Source organism: Lutra lutra, chromosome 1 (assembly GCF_902655055.1).
Source record: "Lutra lutra chromosome 1, mLutLut1.2, whole genome shotgun sequence".
NCBI lineage: Eukaryota > Metazoa > Chordata > Mammalia > Carnivora > Mustelidae > Lutra > Lutra lutra.
Window position 1 is genome coordinate 130989182 of NC_062278.1, and position 15251 is coordinate 131004432.

Genomic DNA, 15251 nt, shown 5'->3' on the forward strand with positions numbered 1-15251 from the left:
ACAAGGCCGCTCTGACTGCACCTCAGCTGACAGCCTTGGAAGCATAAGCCATGCCTCTCAGCACTGCCTGCTCATTCTCACTGCCCCACTCTTCTCTCTCTGTTAGTGAGGCTTTTACTGTCAATGACACCAGCAGTTTGCTTCAAGAAGAAGGGATAAACATGAGCACAAATACAGCTTTGCCAAACTCCGTGCCGCGGATGGGCCAAGAGTTCCTATCAGTTCAATAAACGACCAGATTGCTTTAACACCGGCCTTGTCAAAAGATCATCTGGTGGTGGGAATTTAGCCTGTGCTCCCTCCTTCTCTCAAACAAACATACATATCCTCACTATGAATCAGTTTTTCACAGCATGAGTGCAGCTACTCAGGCATGAGGACACGACTAGCCTGTGTAGGGTCTGAATGGAGTTGGACTGAGCCTCAGGTCATTCTGCCCACCCTGGGCTGGCTCTCCAGGGAAGCCATGGCAGAGGGTAACTGTGTGCTGTGGGTGGGGGCTCCTGATCTGAACAGGGAGTGGAGGGTGGCTAGTACTCAAAGCTAGCAGGTGCTGTTGGGACCTGGAGGGGAGACTGCACCTTTTTTGAAGCTGACAGGAGTGTCTGAGATGACTCAGTGAGGCAGAGAAGGTACAGACAGTATGTGCACTAGTTGTGGTTGAGACTATCTCTACAGTCCACAAAAGCTGTGTGGTCAGGTCTCAAGTGGTTGTCAGGAAGGTCCCACAGATGCTGTCTCAGTTTCACAGCTAAGACATGAAGAGGATCAGGGAGTTCCGATGCACACTAAGGCTTCTGGTGCTGGATTGAGCATGACTGTATGTGTTGTGTGTGTATGTGCGCGCATGCATGCGCGCATGTGCGTATTTGCATGCATCTCCATGCACATGCACACGTGGTGGTTTCACACAGGCTCTCCCCACTGAGCTGATCTGTTCAGGCTTGCTCAGTCCCCTGGCCCATGGTTAGAAAGGCTCCCAGCAGCTTCCCGGTGCCCAGCTAGGTCCTGGTTTTCTGTAAAAGACTAAGTTGATGCCAAGTCCAGTTATATTCTGGTTTCTTAGGAATACTTCATGTTTACCAGAATGTTTAATAAATCAGAACAAGCCATTTCCTGAATGTGCCAGGAATCTGAAAGACACAGATGTGTGCACGTGTGTGCGTTGTTTAAAAAAAAACACCATATTTCTTTCTTCCTTTAACTTTTTATCTTGAAATAATTTTAGGCCTTTAGAAAAGTTACCAGAATAGTGCAAAGACTTCCATGTGTGTTTCACTCAGAATGTTAACTTTTCACTGCTCTCATAGAATTTGTAGTATGAGAGGTGAGGATAGGCATTTCTACCTACATTGTACATATGAGGAAGCTGAGCCCCAGAGAGGATAGTAACTAACCTAAGATCACATAGCAAAGAAGTGGCAGAGCCAGGACTCAAATCCAGATCCGCCAGACTTTAAGTGCATGTAATATGTGTGATGTAAGCATGAGTGTGCAGGTGTCCTGTTCCTCTGCCCAGAGAACTTACTTTCTTGTGTTACCGGTCTCCTAGCAGAAATTGTTTTGGCATTTGATTCCTTTTTGTCACCTTCATTTTTAAAAAGATTTTTGCTGAGGATGGAATTCGGTGTTGACAATACTTTTCTTTCAGTACTTGAAAAATGTCACTTCATTTTCTTCTTGCTTGTGTGGTTTTTGAGAAGGAAACATAAATTTTTTTCTTCCATGTTTTCTTAGGTCTGTGATCCAACATATTGTTATTTTTGTTTACAAAGTCAATGATCTCTTAAAGATTTTTATTTTTTTTAAAGATTTTATTTATTTTTATTTTTTTTTAAGATTTTATTTATTTGTTAGAGAGAGAGAGAGAGAGCATGAGCACAGACAGACAGAGTGGCAGGCAGAGGCAGAGGGAGAAGCAGGCTCCCCACTGAGCAAGGAGCCCGATGTGGGACTTGATCCCAGGACGCTGGGATCATGACCTGAGCTGAAGGCAGCCGCTCAACCAACTGAGCCACCCAGGCATCCCTAAAGATTTTATTTTTAAGTAATCTCTACACCCAACGCACAACCCCAAGATCAAGAGTCACATGCTCCAACTGAGCCAACCAGGTGCCCCCAAAGACTTTTTAAATAATATGAAAGAAATATTTAATTTAAATAATATGAAAGAAATATTTAACCATGTATTAATGATTCCTCATGTTCATCATTCTTTTTTTTTTTTAAAGATTTTATTTATTTATTTGACAGAGAGAAATCACAAGTAGATGGAGAGGCAGGCAGAGAGAGAGAGAGGGAAGCAGGCTCCCCGCTGAGCAAAGAGCCTGACGCGGGACTCGATCCCAGGACCCTGAGATCACGACCTGAGCCGAAGGCAGCGGCTTAACCCACTGAGCCACCCAGGCGCCCTGTTCATCATTCTTTAGTATAGATCCACATTTCCATCTGGTGTCATTTCACTTTCTCCTGGAGGACTTCTTTTAACGTTCCTCATTGTGAGGGTCTATGGGTGATGAAATCTGTCAGTGTTTGAATGTTTGAAAAAATTTTTATTTTATCTTTGGTTTTGACAGGTGTTAGATAATATATATTTGAGAGTTATGGTGTTTTAGGTTGATAGGATTTTCTTTTTCAGTACTTTATGGATATTGCTCCATTGTCTTCCTGCTTGCATTGTTTCTGAGGAGAAATTGCTGTCTTCTCATCTTTGTTTCTTTGTTTCTATGTACATAATGTATCTTTTTTCTCTTACTACGTTTATGATTTTCTCCTTATCACTGGTTTTGGCAAATGGGTTATTATGTGCGTTGGTGTGGTTTCTTTCGTGTTTCCTTTGCCTGGAACTCATTGAAATTTTTGGATCTGTGTGTTTATAGTTTTCCTCAAATTTCAAGTATTTTTTTTTTAAAGATTTTTATTTATTTATTTGACAGAGAGAAATCACAAGTAGGCAGAGAGGCAGGCAGAGAGAGAGAGGAGGAAGCAGGCTCCCTGCTGAGCAGAGAGCCCGATGCGGGGCTCGATCCCAGGACCTGGGATCATGACCTGAGCCGAAGGCAGTGGCTTAACCCACTGAGCCACCCAGGCGCCCCCTCAAATTTCAAGTATTTTCAGTAATTATTTCTTCAAATATTTTTTTCTGTCACTGCTCCCCTACAACCAATCCTTTGTGGATTTTGATTACACATATATTCGTCCACCTGACATCATTCCACAGCTCACTGGGGTTCCAACCCTTTATTTCTATTCTTTTTTGTCTTTGTTTCATTTTAGATATCACCATGTCTTCAAATTCATTGATCCATTCTGCAGTTAATCTGGGAGTAATCTCTTGTTAATCCTAGCTGGTGTGTTTTTAAATCTCATACCTCTAGAAGTTTGATTTGTGTCAATAAATGTCTTCTACATCTTTACTTAACCTTTTGAACATATGAAATAGAGTTATAGCAATTTTTTAGTGTCTTTGTCTGCTGATTCTAACATCTGTGTCAGTTTGGGCCTGGTTTTGATTGTTCTTTTCTTCCTCATTAGAGATCTATTTTATTGGTTCTTTGCATTCCTAGTAATTTTTAATTAGGTTTCAGATATTATGAGTTTTGCCCTGGTGTGTATTGGATAGTTTTTGTATTCCTATAAATATTCTTAAGATTTATTAGTTGGGACTAGAGGGGTGCTCACCAGAGTGGGGCTAATTATTGCCTACTTCTGAGGCACAGCCCAGTGTCCTGTAAATGATGAGGCTTTGCACTCTAGCTGGTAGAAACAGGTACTACCCCAGGCCTGCGTGGATGCCAGGCAATTTCCTTTAATTCATTTGAGTGGTTCTTCCCCCAACCTTGAGTAGTTTCCTTATACGCATTTGCTGATCCATCCTTAGCTGAAGACTGAGGATGTCCTGGAATTCTCTTTCTCTCTATGCATCTCCCTTCTCTCCAGCACTCTGTCCTATCAACTCTAGCTGCCTTGTTTTCTCTGGACTTTTGAGCACGATCTCCTCAACTCAAGGAGTCCACCTGGCTCCATCCTTCCTGTGCTATGGCCTGAAATGTCCTCAGAACAACAATTTGAGGGCAGTTGTGGGGCTCGTGTCATTTGTTCTGTTTTTCAGGTTTTACTCTTCTTCATTGCAGGGTCTTGGAAATCATTGTTTCATATATATTATCTGCTTTCTTGTTTCAAGTGAGATGATAAATCTGGTCCCTTTTATGCCATCTTGACCACAAGCCAAAGTCCCAGGCCCTTGGTTTTTCATTTAATCACTTATTCACGGGAAACAGTGGTTTGGACTCATGACTGTGAACAGTGACTTGGGCAGGTGGTGGTGTTGGGGCTGGTAGCACCCTTGCTTTTCATCAGTAATGTTCATCATGTTGATTATATTAGCATGTAATTCAATGGGCCACATGATTTCTGCCCTTCCGACTCTTTTCAAGAACTTTCTATTGTCCAGCTCGTATAAAAAGCATAGTATTAACAACTAGTTTGGTTAATCTCATGAATATCCTGAATGTTACAGTTGGTCATGATTTTTGTTTGTTTTTATTTTTTTGGTTTTTGAGATTTTCTTTCTTTCCGTCCTTCCTCCCTCCCTCCCTCCCATTCCTTTCCTCCCTTTCTTTCTTTCTTTTTTTCTTTCTTTCTTTCTTTCCTCTGCCTGCCAGGGAGCTCAGATAATTTCTTAGTCTGACTTCTGGAGCTGGTAAGATGTTATAATATGTACTTCTGTAAACAAACTCTTTGCTCCAGCCTTCTCTTTTTAGCTTACTTGTCTTTTGCCTTATATCCTTCTCAGAATTCTCAGTTGCAAGCAAGAGACATCTGCTTTTACTATCCAGCTGATTTGAGCAGAGCAGACAATGAATGTGAGCAGTGATTGGGAAGTTCAGAGTCACTGGGAGGGTCAAAGGACCAGGCCTAGAGCAGCAGCCTGAGTCACACCAGGACTAATCCAGCAGGAGGCACTGTTCCTGTGCTGGGTACTGGTGTAAGCTGATGCTGAAACCCACAGCAGGGCTGCCTCTATATGCAGAACCAGGAGGGAGTCTCCCCCACCCCCAGAGATTCATGTTGGCCATTTCTAGTGAGGTCTCATGTGAGGGTCCCATAGGAGAGCCAAGTCAGGTGCCTATAATATGGCTCCAAGAAAGGCCCTCTACTGAGGAGGATGGCTTTGGACCTCCTTAGGTGTAAGAGGGGTATTCAAAAAGATTGGGAGGCTATTCAGTATTGTTACTGATATGTAACTACTATATCCTGATACTATTTTAAGCAGATATATTTTCAAAAGTAACAAATAACCCTTTAGGAGGAAAAAAGTCAGGGAGAAGGGGTTAAGCCAGGCTACCCAATAAGCATAGGCACTTCTCAGACTCAGCAGTCACATGCAGATAGCACAGCCTCTCCCTTTGTGCCAGTGCCCCCTCCCTGGCTCCAGCGCCCCAGCCCTCTCTGCAGATGAGACAGCCAGAGAACAGCCCCTTTTGGGGCTTTCAGGGTTCCAGGCCAGTTGGGGCAGCAGTGGGGATGGGATGAAATGTTTGAAGGTTGGCAAAACCCAAGGTCAGAGAGAATCTGGCCTAACAGGAGAGGAGCTCATGTTGGTGCTTTCACCAAGCTGTATTTCAGGCTTGGTAAGCATTTGTCACCAGCCCCAGAGCAGAAGCAGACCTGTAAGACCATCTAGCCCGACCTCCCTGGAATAATGACCTCTTAGCCTAGTGAATGGCAGAGCTGAGATGTATGTTGGTAGGGGGCCAAGGGAGGGGATGGCACCCCATACCCCTGATGCAGCGTAGGCTCTCCTAGGATCCCTGTGCTTGCACATATGAGACAGGGATGGGTGGAGGACACTGGGAAAGAAAGAGGGGCAGGAACAGGTCATGTTCCCAATTGGAAGAGGAGAGAAGACCTCAGCCAAGCCAGGCCCAGTCATTGTCCTGCCAACCCCTCCTCCCACTCCCTTTTCCCTCCTCTGTTCTGTCTTCCCTGGGTCCCTCAGTGAGGCCCAGGTGGCTGAGCATCCTCTGTCAGAGGGAATTAACACACTTAATTAAAGTATCCAATGAATAGCTTTGCATATTTCTTAATTACTCTCTGAGTCTTTGGGGGGACAGTTTGAAATGGGATTTTTCATATTTCCTCATTTAGCCTACAGTGAGCCAGCTGGCCCCTCAGGGCTCAGGTAGGAGCCAGCAAAACCCTGGTCTAGAGCTGCCTTTCTGAACGTGGAGTGGCAGGGTGGATATGGCATGGGGAGTCTGGCCCCTAGCCCTCCAGGCTTGTCAACCTTGCAGGGAGGTTAGAGTAGACTTTGCTGTTTTGTGAAAACAGCACAAAAGGAAATGAGGGTCAGACAGATGTAGCTTAGTGTCTCACTGGTTCCTCTCATCACTGTAGGACACAGGGGTTGTGCACCCATGGGCAGGCCAAATGGGGGTACTTTGTGGGCATGGAGGTGCAGGGGAACAATGTAGTCCTCTCTCCAGGCCCCTGCAGAACAGAGATACTGGCCCAGGATGGCCTGGTCTCCTTCCTACCTGCAGGGCAAGGACTGAGCCTTTCAGCAGACAGGCCCTCCCCAGCACACATACAGCTTTTCCTGCTTGTGTTCTGGAAACTGAGCTGATAGAATACCTGAGTCACCTGGGCCTCAGCTGTGGGGAAGTAGATTTGCTTTTTCAGTCCTGAAGGCCGCCTTCTGACAGCTATAGACATTCTCTAACCTGGGCCTGGCTGTGGGCCAAGGATGCAGAGACCCTTTCCCCGGCATGTGGACTGCTCTGCTAAAAACACAGGTATCAAAGAGATGGGCAGCCTGCCAGGGTGGCCTAGAAATGGCAGGGGGCTCTTCCAGGTCTTTCCTGCCTCCTACTCGGCTTAGCTCTGTGGCCCCACGGAATACCAGGCAGAACCCCACCGTCCAGCAGCATCCCGTAGCTGATGTGGGTGGTAAATGTGAGTGTGTGGCCTAGGACAGATTATGGACCAAGCTTCTGGCTCAGTGACAGAGCTAACCTGTGGGCAGTTCCTGCTCTGCCAGGTCTTACCAGACCTTCCACGAAGTCTCCAGCTAATTTCTTGTGCTCTCCCTCGTGTTCTGCCCCATTTCTGGCCCTCACAGCAATCTCTCCACCACATCTACACCTGCCATGGAGATAACTGGTAGAGATAACAGGGGTCCTTCATGGAGGAGACGGTGTTAGAGCAAAAGTCTGGGGGCTCAAGACCCACTCAACTATCAGCCTATGACCGGGGCACAAACCAAGCCCGGGGGCCCTCATTGCTACTGACCCCAAGGTCCTGGGAGGTTTGGGCTTCACATGGTGGCCATGGAGAAGTGTGGATGACAGCTGTATGCAAAGAATACCTCAGCCTCACATCCCCAGCTCCATCCAGCCCCTCCCCTGAGGACCCCGTTCCACCTGATGCCCTGTCCCCACCCAGCTCAAATGGCTGCCTCCTTCAGGAGACGACTGCAGTTCTCCAGCTGAGCGGCCTTGTCTTCTGGTCGACTCTCAACCGTCCCTCCGAAGCTGCTTGGCCCATTAGGAATCCGCACCTGAACAGTTCCCCCACTGGAGCAGGGCACGGGAGAGAGCAGAGGTGCACCTGCTTTCTCACTGGGAATTCTGTGCCACTGTGGACCTGGCAGAGTAAGCCCCCAGTGTGTGTGTGTTGAGTGGGTAGAGAGGCCTCTGTAGCTACTTAGAAGCCACCCAAATGTACGAAGGTCTACTTATCTGGGACCTGCCACTGACATGGGGACCGGGGCCTATGGGAGGCTGGTGAAGTGAGGTCCAGGTGTGCGCTGGTAGCTGATTGTGAAAGGCCAGCATTCAGTCCACATTGCACTGGTGGAATTTAAGGGCATGTGGGACTGAGCTCATCTGGACAGGTTTGCAAAACTTCTGGGTCACAGTACACACTTGGGTGAGAAAAGAACTATTTTATGATAATGACAGTCATGAATAATAAGTTTAGATTCTCAGCTCATGAGACTGAAAAATTATTCCTAATCATTTGTTAATGGTTTTCTTTCTGGATTAATGCTGTCATTTGTGCTTTGAACTGACAATTAAAAAAAAAAAAACTTTAATGGGTGACCTGAATCCAGGTGACTTGACTTACTTGGTGTTTGCTCCTCATCCAGTTTACTTAGGCTTAAAGAATGGCTCCATTGTCTGCTGGTCACAAAGCCAGGTGACAGAGAGGTGTCCCAGGCTCTCCTGTGCATCTGACCTGTCACTAGGTCCTGCTGTCCCAACTCTGTTCTCCCCAGCCTAGCTGTCTCTGCTTTCACTGAGATCTGCTGTCTTTTGCTGGACTGCTGTCCTCATTCTGGCCCCTGTAAGCCATTCTACCCAAAGTGCTATAAGTTTTCTTCCTAAAGCACAGCTCTTTTGCTCTGATTACATAATGCTCTTTTATATAAACACCCCAAAACTTATACCATAAGACAATATGGATATTTACTTTGCTCAGGAATCTGTATCGTTTGGGCAGATCCTGGCAGGGAAGGTGTGTTTCTGTTTCACTGGCCATCAGCTGATGGCTCTGAGGCTGTGGGTTGGTGTCACTGGATGGCTCCCTCACCCACAGATCTGCTGCTGGTGGGCGCCTCCATTTCTTGCCAGGTGGACGTCTCTGTGTGGTCCTCCCTCAGGTAGGCTGCCTTGGACTTCCTCACAGCATGGTGGCTGTGTTGAAGGGACAGATTCCAGAGCATGAGGGAGCAGAAGCATTCCAGACAGAGGCTGTGCCACTTTTCCTAAGCCAGCCTGGAGAGTCACAGTGCCATTTCTGCCATAGTCACAGGCCCACCCAAGTTCACCCCAAGACAGAGCGTCAGTGGCACATTGTACAAAGAGCATGGGGATGTGGAATATTTGGTGAGCCGTCATGGAAGTTAGGAACGGCCACCCCTGTTCCCACCACCTCTCTGCTTGAGACACTTCAGAAGCTGCCGCCACCCTTGGGAGACAATCCGTCCTCTTGGTGTGTCCCTGCCCTGCCGGCCTTGCCGCTCTCTGCCTTCCCTTCCTTCCTTCCCTCCACAGCTGGGCCCAGAGATTGATTTTGGTTTAAATCAACCCACTGGCCACAAGGAGCTTCCTTGAACAGTATTTGTCACTTATGCCTCTCCTCACCCAGGGTCAGGCTCCATTTTCCCTGAGATAAAACTCAGATGTGGAGACCTCCCAGTGTGTCCCCCATGGCTCCTAGACACATTTCTGCTCCCCTTGATCTGTTGCCTCCCTTGTCACATGAGTTTTGTGTCTCTGCCTCTCTGCCTTGCCTCACACTGTTCTCTCCGTCTGGAACACCCATTCTCCCTCACCCTCCTACAGCTTGGCAACTGCCCTGCCTCCGCGTTGTGGCCTTCCTGACTGCCCAGCCACCTGGGCCCGTTTTTTTTTTTGTTTGTTTGTTTTTGTTTTTGTTTTTTTTTTGTTTTTTTTTAGATTTTTTTAATTTATTTACTTATTTGACAGAGAGAAATCACAAGTAAGCATAGAGGCAGGCAGAGAGAGAGGAGGAAGCAGGCTCCCTGCTGAGCAGAAAGCCCCATGCGGGGCTCGAACCCAGGACCTGGGATCATGACCTGAGCTGAAGGCAGCGGCTTAACCCACTGAGCCACCCAGGCGCCCCTCACCTGGGCCCGTTTTTAGTGATCTCCTGCTTTGCTGCCAGTCAGGCCTTTCCATAAACCAGCACAATGTCATGCATGGGGTGTGGACGGTGGCAGCAGATCTGGGTTTATACCCCAGCTCCAGTGCTTACCTGCTCTGTGACCTTGAGGCAGTAACTAACCCACTGGACCATGATCGGGGTTCACTGAGGGAACCTAAGTTAGGCAGCACATTTCTCGTCTGGCACTGAGTAGAAGCCTAGTTAGAGAGTCGGTCTCCTTTGTAAAGACTCCTGGCAAATGCTCAGTAATGAATTTTCTCACCCTCATTTGGTTGAAAGAGGAAAAATGCATCTCCCTGCTTAATCATGTGGGACTAAACTACCAGAAGATACTGCTGAGCCATGAGCAGAGAGAAGAGCTCAGTAACGATATGCCTGGTTATTGAATATGATCCTGCCAGTGGAGCTGAATCTTTGTCCTCAGAATCAGCTCTGCGTTGCTGCAGTGGTGTCCGTGAGCTACTGTTGGGAGGCATGTGGGACAGTGTGACCTTGAGAACAGAGCTGCGAGGGGAGGACAGGTCCCAGAGGCAGCAGGAGCTGGTTGGAGGCACGATGTGGCTGCCCCTTGCAGGCCTCCCCCGCCTTTGGCGCAGTGGTAGTGCCCAGTCAGGTGACAGCTGCTGCTGTCCTGCCACCCTTCCTGGGGAGAGTGAGAGAATAGGCTGCTGAGGAGGTGGGTGGTGCAAGCTCTCCGTTTGCAGGGTCCCGAAACTTCCACCCAGGGCAGGGGTGGAGGGTCTGAGCCACATTATCCTGGCAGCTGTGGGCAGAGTACGGGTGGTCTGGGGTGAGCTCTGAGGTGGTGAAGAGGGTGGGCTTCTGCTCTGAGAAATGAGAAAGATGGGCCTGGAGGAACAGAAGGAAATTATTCCTTTTGGCAATAAATTAGTAATGAACCTGTCATTCAGTCCAGGCCTGAGGCGGAGTGCTGGGTCCCAGGTGTTCAAGCTCACTCACCCTCACATGCTGAGCCCACCTCGTGCTTCTCACTTCCCAGTTTCTGACCTTCCAGATTGGGTCAAGTGAGACCCCAGGGGGGCAAAGCTCCCCACCTCTATCTGGTCCTAGGGAAAAGGAGCCTTGGCTTGGTGGGGCCATTTCCAGAATCCTGTGACATCCATGGTGGTGGTAGCAGTGACCTGGAAAAATCCTGAGACCCAGTATGACCCCAAGATGCTGAGGCAGGTCAGGGAGAGGAGCTTGTATCCTGGTGAGGCCACCCCAGCCTGGCCCCACTCAGTCTGGCTCTGGGCAAGTAGCTGTCAACTCATTTCCACACGTGTGAAAATGAGGTTGATGTGAGCACCTGCTTCGGAGTTGAGGCCTAAACCGTGTTAAGGACTTGGTGTGGGGTTGCTGCAGGCATAAAATTCCTGCAAGCTTCCAGCGGGGAGGGGTCTCGCGTCCTCTGCTCACTGCCGTCAGGTAAATCTGTGCCAGACGTGTGCCTGGAGCACACTCCAAATACGGGAGGGGCTGCCCGTTACGGTTATCGGGGGAACGCCAGGAAGCTCTGGCAGGACTCCACACCTGAAATTTCCTCCTGCACAACCCCAGGGAACAACTAATTGTCTCGGGGCATTCTTCTGCCACCTGGCAGTCACCCAGCCAGCCAGTGCTCCCCCACCGCCTGTGGCTGTTGTCTCCAGATGGGTAACTTGGCCTTTGGAGCCCTAGCAGGGATTTAGAAGTTCCCAGCCACTCCATGGAACCTCCTGCTCTTCTAGTGACTTTCTGCCATTGCATGCTCTCCTCCCTGCCTGCTTGGCTGCCCCAGGGAAAACCCAGCGCAGGAAGAGAGTTGGTGTCATCCTTCCTTCTCCCCGTCCTGCTCCCTGATGCTCTCACCCCTTTCCCCCGAGATGCGAGATGTGGTGTGTCACCACCTGGGGAAATTACTAGTATGCCCTGCGACCCCCCTCTTCCTGAGGAGGTGGTAACTTTCCACTGTCTCTTAGAAAAGGTGGCTGCTGTGTTCTCTTTGATTTTGTCTGCCTCTCGCTGGCTCCGGGTTTTACTCTGTGGTCCCCTTAGCCCTCTCCAGCCAGGCCTTTCTGTGCGGGAAACCTCCATTTCTCACCTTCATGTGAAAGGTAAGGGGAGATTTAAAGCAACTAGGAAGCACCTAACAGATTCATACCTTTCAGGTTCCAAGTTAGATTAGAAGACATCATGGGTCTTTTACTGCTCATGTCAGAGATATTTGGGATAGAAATGTGGCTCTTGTGACGCCAGCTGGGATATGAGCTGGCACTACCAACTAGGGCTGGCCTCAGATCCCCCGTTCAAGGGCATGGCCCTGTGAGACTGCCCCCCGCTTCAGACGCCAGCCACAAGTGGGCTTCCCAAGGACACCACACTGACCAGCTGGCCGCAGAGCCTCCTCAGGTTCCATAATTTATCAGAGCAACTCACAGAACTCCGGAAAGAGTTCTACTTACGATTATAGTTTGATTAAATAAAGGATGCAAATCAGAAACAGCCAAACGAAGAGACATATTATGGGCAAGGTCAAGCCAGTGGCTGTGATAGTGTTTTTTTTATCTGATATTCTGGAAATTATCTCAATATCTCTGTTGCCTTCTGCCTCCTTCTACTTTTAAGCATTTCTTATGTGCCCGGTGCTCCTCTGTTTTATTTAATTCTTAACACTGCTCTTTGAAGTCTTTGCTGTTATTGTACCCACTTTGAAATGAGGAACTGAGGTCCATAGGAGCTGTGGCCACTTCAAAATGACACAGCTAAATAGCACCCCAGCTAGGATTTGAATCCAGCTAATCACTTCTGGGTCAAAGATGGGGCCATCTAAATCTGCCCCAGTCTGTCAGACGTGCCTTCTGGCTAGAAGACGATGCCTTTCCCTTAGAAATGTCGGCTGTTGGAAGATGGTTGCTTGTCTCTTATGTGGTGTAGTACTAAGGCTTCAAAACTGGCAAAGGACCCTTCCCAGAGGAGCCGAGTTGGGTTGCCCTGCTCCATCCAGGCAGTGAGCAGCCCCCGACCAGGCCCAGCCCAAGGACATCCCACCAAAGAATCAGGGAGAGGCAGAATAGAGAACCTTTAGGAGCTGACTCTCTTGCTTTCCCTGCCAGGGTCATCTATCTCCAGCAGCCCAGAGCAGGAGGGGCTCTGAGCCAAGCTCAGCTGGGCTAGTCTCCCCTCTGAGTCTCCCGGGCCCATGGCAGAGACGTGATGGGACAGTGTAGAGAAGGAGTCTGTGCTGGGTCTGACCCAACAGCTGTTCCTTTGTCACCCTTCCTCCCCTCCCAGATAATGAGAAACGCAGCCATAGGTATTTCTGCCACTACCAGGCCCCAGGGGACCTGCACAGGGTTAGGTCAGAAGCCCAGCCCTGCAGTTTGGGAAATTAGCAGCATTTGTGGAATTCCCAAGAGCCTCACCTGATTTCTCTCAGCCGTGCCAGTGGTTTTTGTTTGGGGGGTGTTACTGCCCCTCAGAGGGCTTCTGTAAATGTGGGGGGGGGGGTCCTGGATTGACACGTGACTAGGAATCCTGCCAGAATTTACCTGGCAGGCTCCAAGGATGTTAAACATCCTGTGAGGAGCTAGACCCTCAGGCACACACTACAAAAACCAGTCTTGCCCTTGAGCCACTAGGGGGTAGTCCATTTACTTCCGCTGCCCCCCTCCAGTTCCTTGGAAAGCCATCCTCCTTACCAGTCCCTAGGCTGAGTGAATGGGGGAAAAGAGCATGCCTCCACCCCAACTTGTGGCCAATGGCAAGGATATATTTCCAGGTGGACGCGGGCCCAAGTGAGCAGGGCATCTTGTCTTGCACTGGCTTGCTCTGATTCTTCATATATAGCTTCTGGGGGTCAAAGAAGACCTGGGTGTGGGCGGTGAGACTTCTCCGGGCAGGGGAGGCCTCCTGCTTAGTTCTGGCAGGAACTCCCCTACAGCCCACCTGGTAGAGCCTTGGCCACCTCACCATGGGACACCCACGTGGGACATTTCCTCCTTTCCTCTAGGCTTTTTTGGTTCCTTATCCATTTGCTTCACATGATACGTGTTTAGAGGAGTCTAGCATACCTGCTCCAGCTGAACCCCTCTCTTCTTCTTGTTTTGCAGTCGGGAAGACGTCTCTGATCACGCGGTTCATGTACGACAGCTTCGACAACACGTACCAGGTGAGGTCCTGGGTGCCCCTGCCTCCCCACCGTGTCTGCAGCCGGGATGACCACCTGGACACCATGCCAGCATCTGTTTTGTCTCAGAAGAGCTTCCCCTCTGTGCGCTGGGCCCAGCCCACTAAAGATCCAGAGCCCTTTTGAAAGTCCAGACCTTGATAAAGGAAACACTTCCAAGAGGAAAATTCTAGAAACAGAGAGGACACGTTTCAGTCTCTGTTCTCTTGCTCCCCATGGGCAGGTCTAAACCACCACACTGTTTGGTTACTTGGAGTGTCATCATGAAGAGAGTGGATAGGCAAGATGTAAAATGAGGGAAATGAAAATTAGAGCAGTAAGAGAACTTGCTCCTCAAGCATGGTTATGTTGACTCACCCCTACACACAGGGGCATGTGTGCACATGAATATGCACAGTGGCTGAGGTACTTCCTTCCTGGAGAGGCTGGTTGTGATGGGCTTGCACTGCTCTGTGAGGGTGGGAGGCTGGGCAGAGTAACCTCTGTAGCTCCTGGCTCTTGAGAGTGGTCTGGGGCCAACCAGCCCAAAGACTGAGCTCCTGGGACTCACTAACATTGCACTCTGCTGGCATTACTGGTGAGTCTGGAGGATCATGCAGATAAAGGAAGTTTCCCCTGCAACTATAGCTTTTTGTGAAATGCACAAAATTGAAAATATTTCAACTATGTTTAAGGGGAAAAAAAGATATTTTCTTCCTTAACAAAAGGGCAAGTAATCATTTTCTAAGCCAGTGGGTTCTGTAAGCTTTGAGTTCCAAGAGATGTTAGCTGGTGTCACTTGAGAGGGAACGATAGGGATGAAGGTTCAGTGCTTACACAGATATAGGGAACCCTGGTATACAAAAGTCAATTGACGTTCCTGCTGCAGGACTTCTCAAGGCTTTTACTACATCGATAGATGGTTTTGATTTGCTGAAAGAGGGATATAGTGTGCAGGATCTCCCAGTGGTGTTTGATCATGGGATCCTTTTGTTCCCGAGTCCTCAGAGGACACATATTTATAGCACAAACTGGGGACTGCTGTGCTAAGAGGTCCCTCTGCCTCCCCAGACTTACACAGGATATGGAGCACAGCTCAAGGCAAATGACAGGTCTGTGTCTGCTCCTTAGTCTGTCTATCTCCCTCAGGACCAGTCGTCGTCTTTGCCTCAAATACTCTCTTCTCTGCCTGCTTTAATTCCCTGCTTTTCCTCTGCTGTGTCTGAAACACCAGATAACTAATGGCCTTGGGAAGAGTTGACAGAGGATAAGAACATGCGGCTCTCAGAGGGGGCCCTGAATTCTCTGCAAAACCCTGGGTAGTGGCTTTAGAACGTCTGTCTTGGCCACACTTTGTGTTCTATCCAGGCCAGAGCTTCCCAGAGGCCTCCCATAAGGGAGTTCTGCCACG

The 15251-nt window shown here is 48.9% G+C and overlaps 1 protein-coding gene across 1 annotated transcript in view; it reads left to right on the plus strand.

Moving 5' to 3' along the window:
* The window catches only part of RAB6B (RAB6B, member RAS oncogene family), a 60935-nt gene that overhangs the window by 14030 nt on the left and 31654 nt on the right, over nt 1–15251 (plus strand). Inside the window, exon 2 of the mRNA XM_047736718.1 lies at nt 13785–13843. Within this exon, the coding sequence (XP_047592674.1) occupies nt 13785–13843 (59 nt within the window). The remainder of the gene's footprint in view (nt 1–13784; nt 13844–15251) is intronic.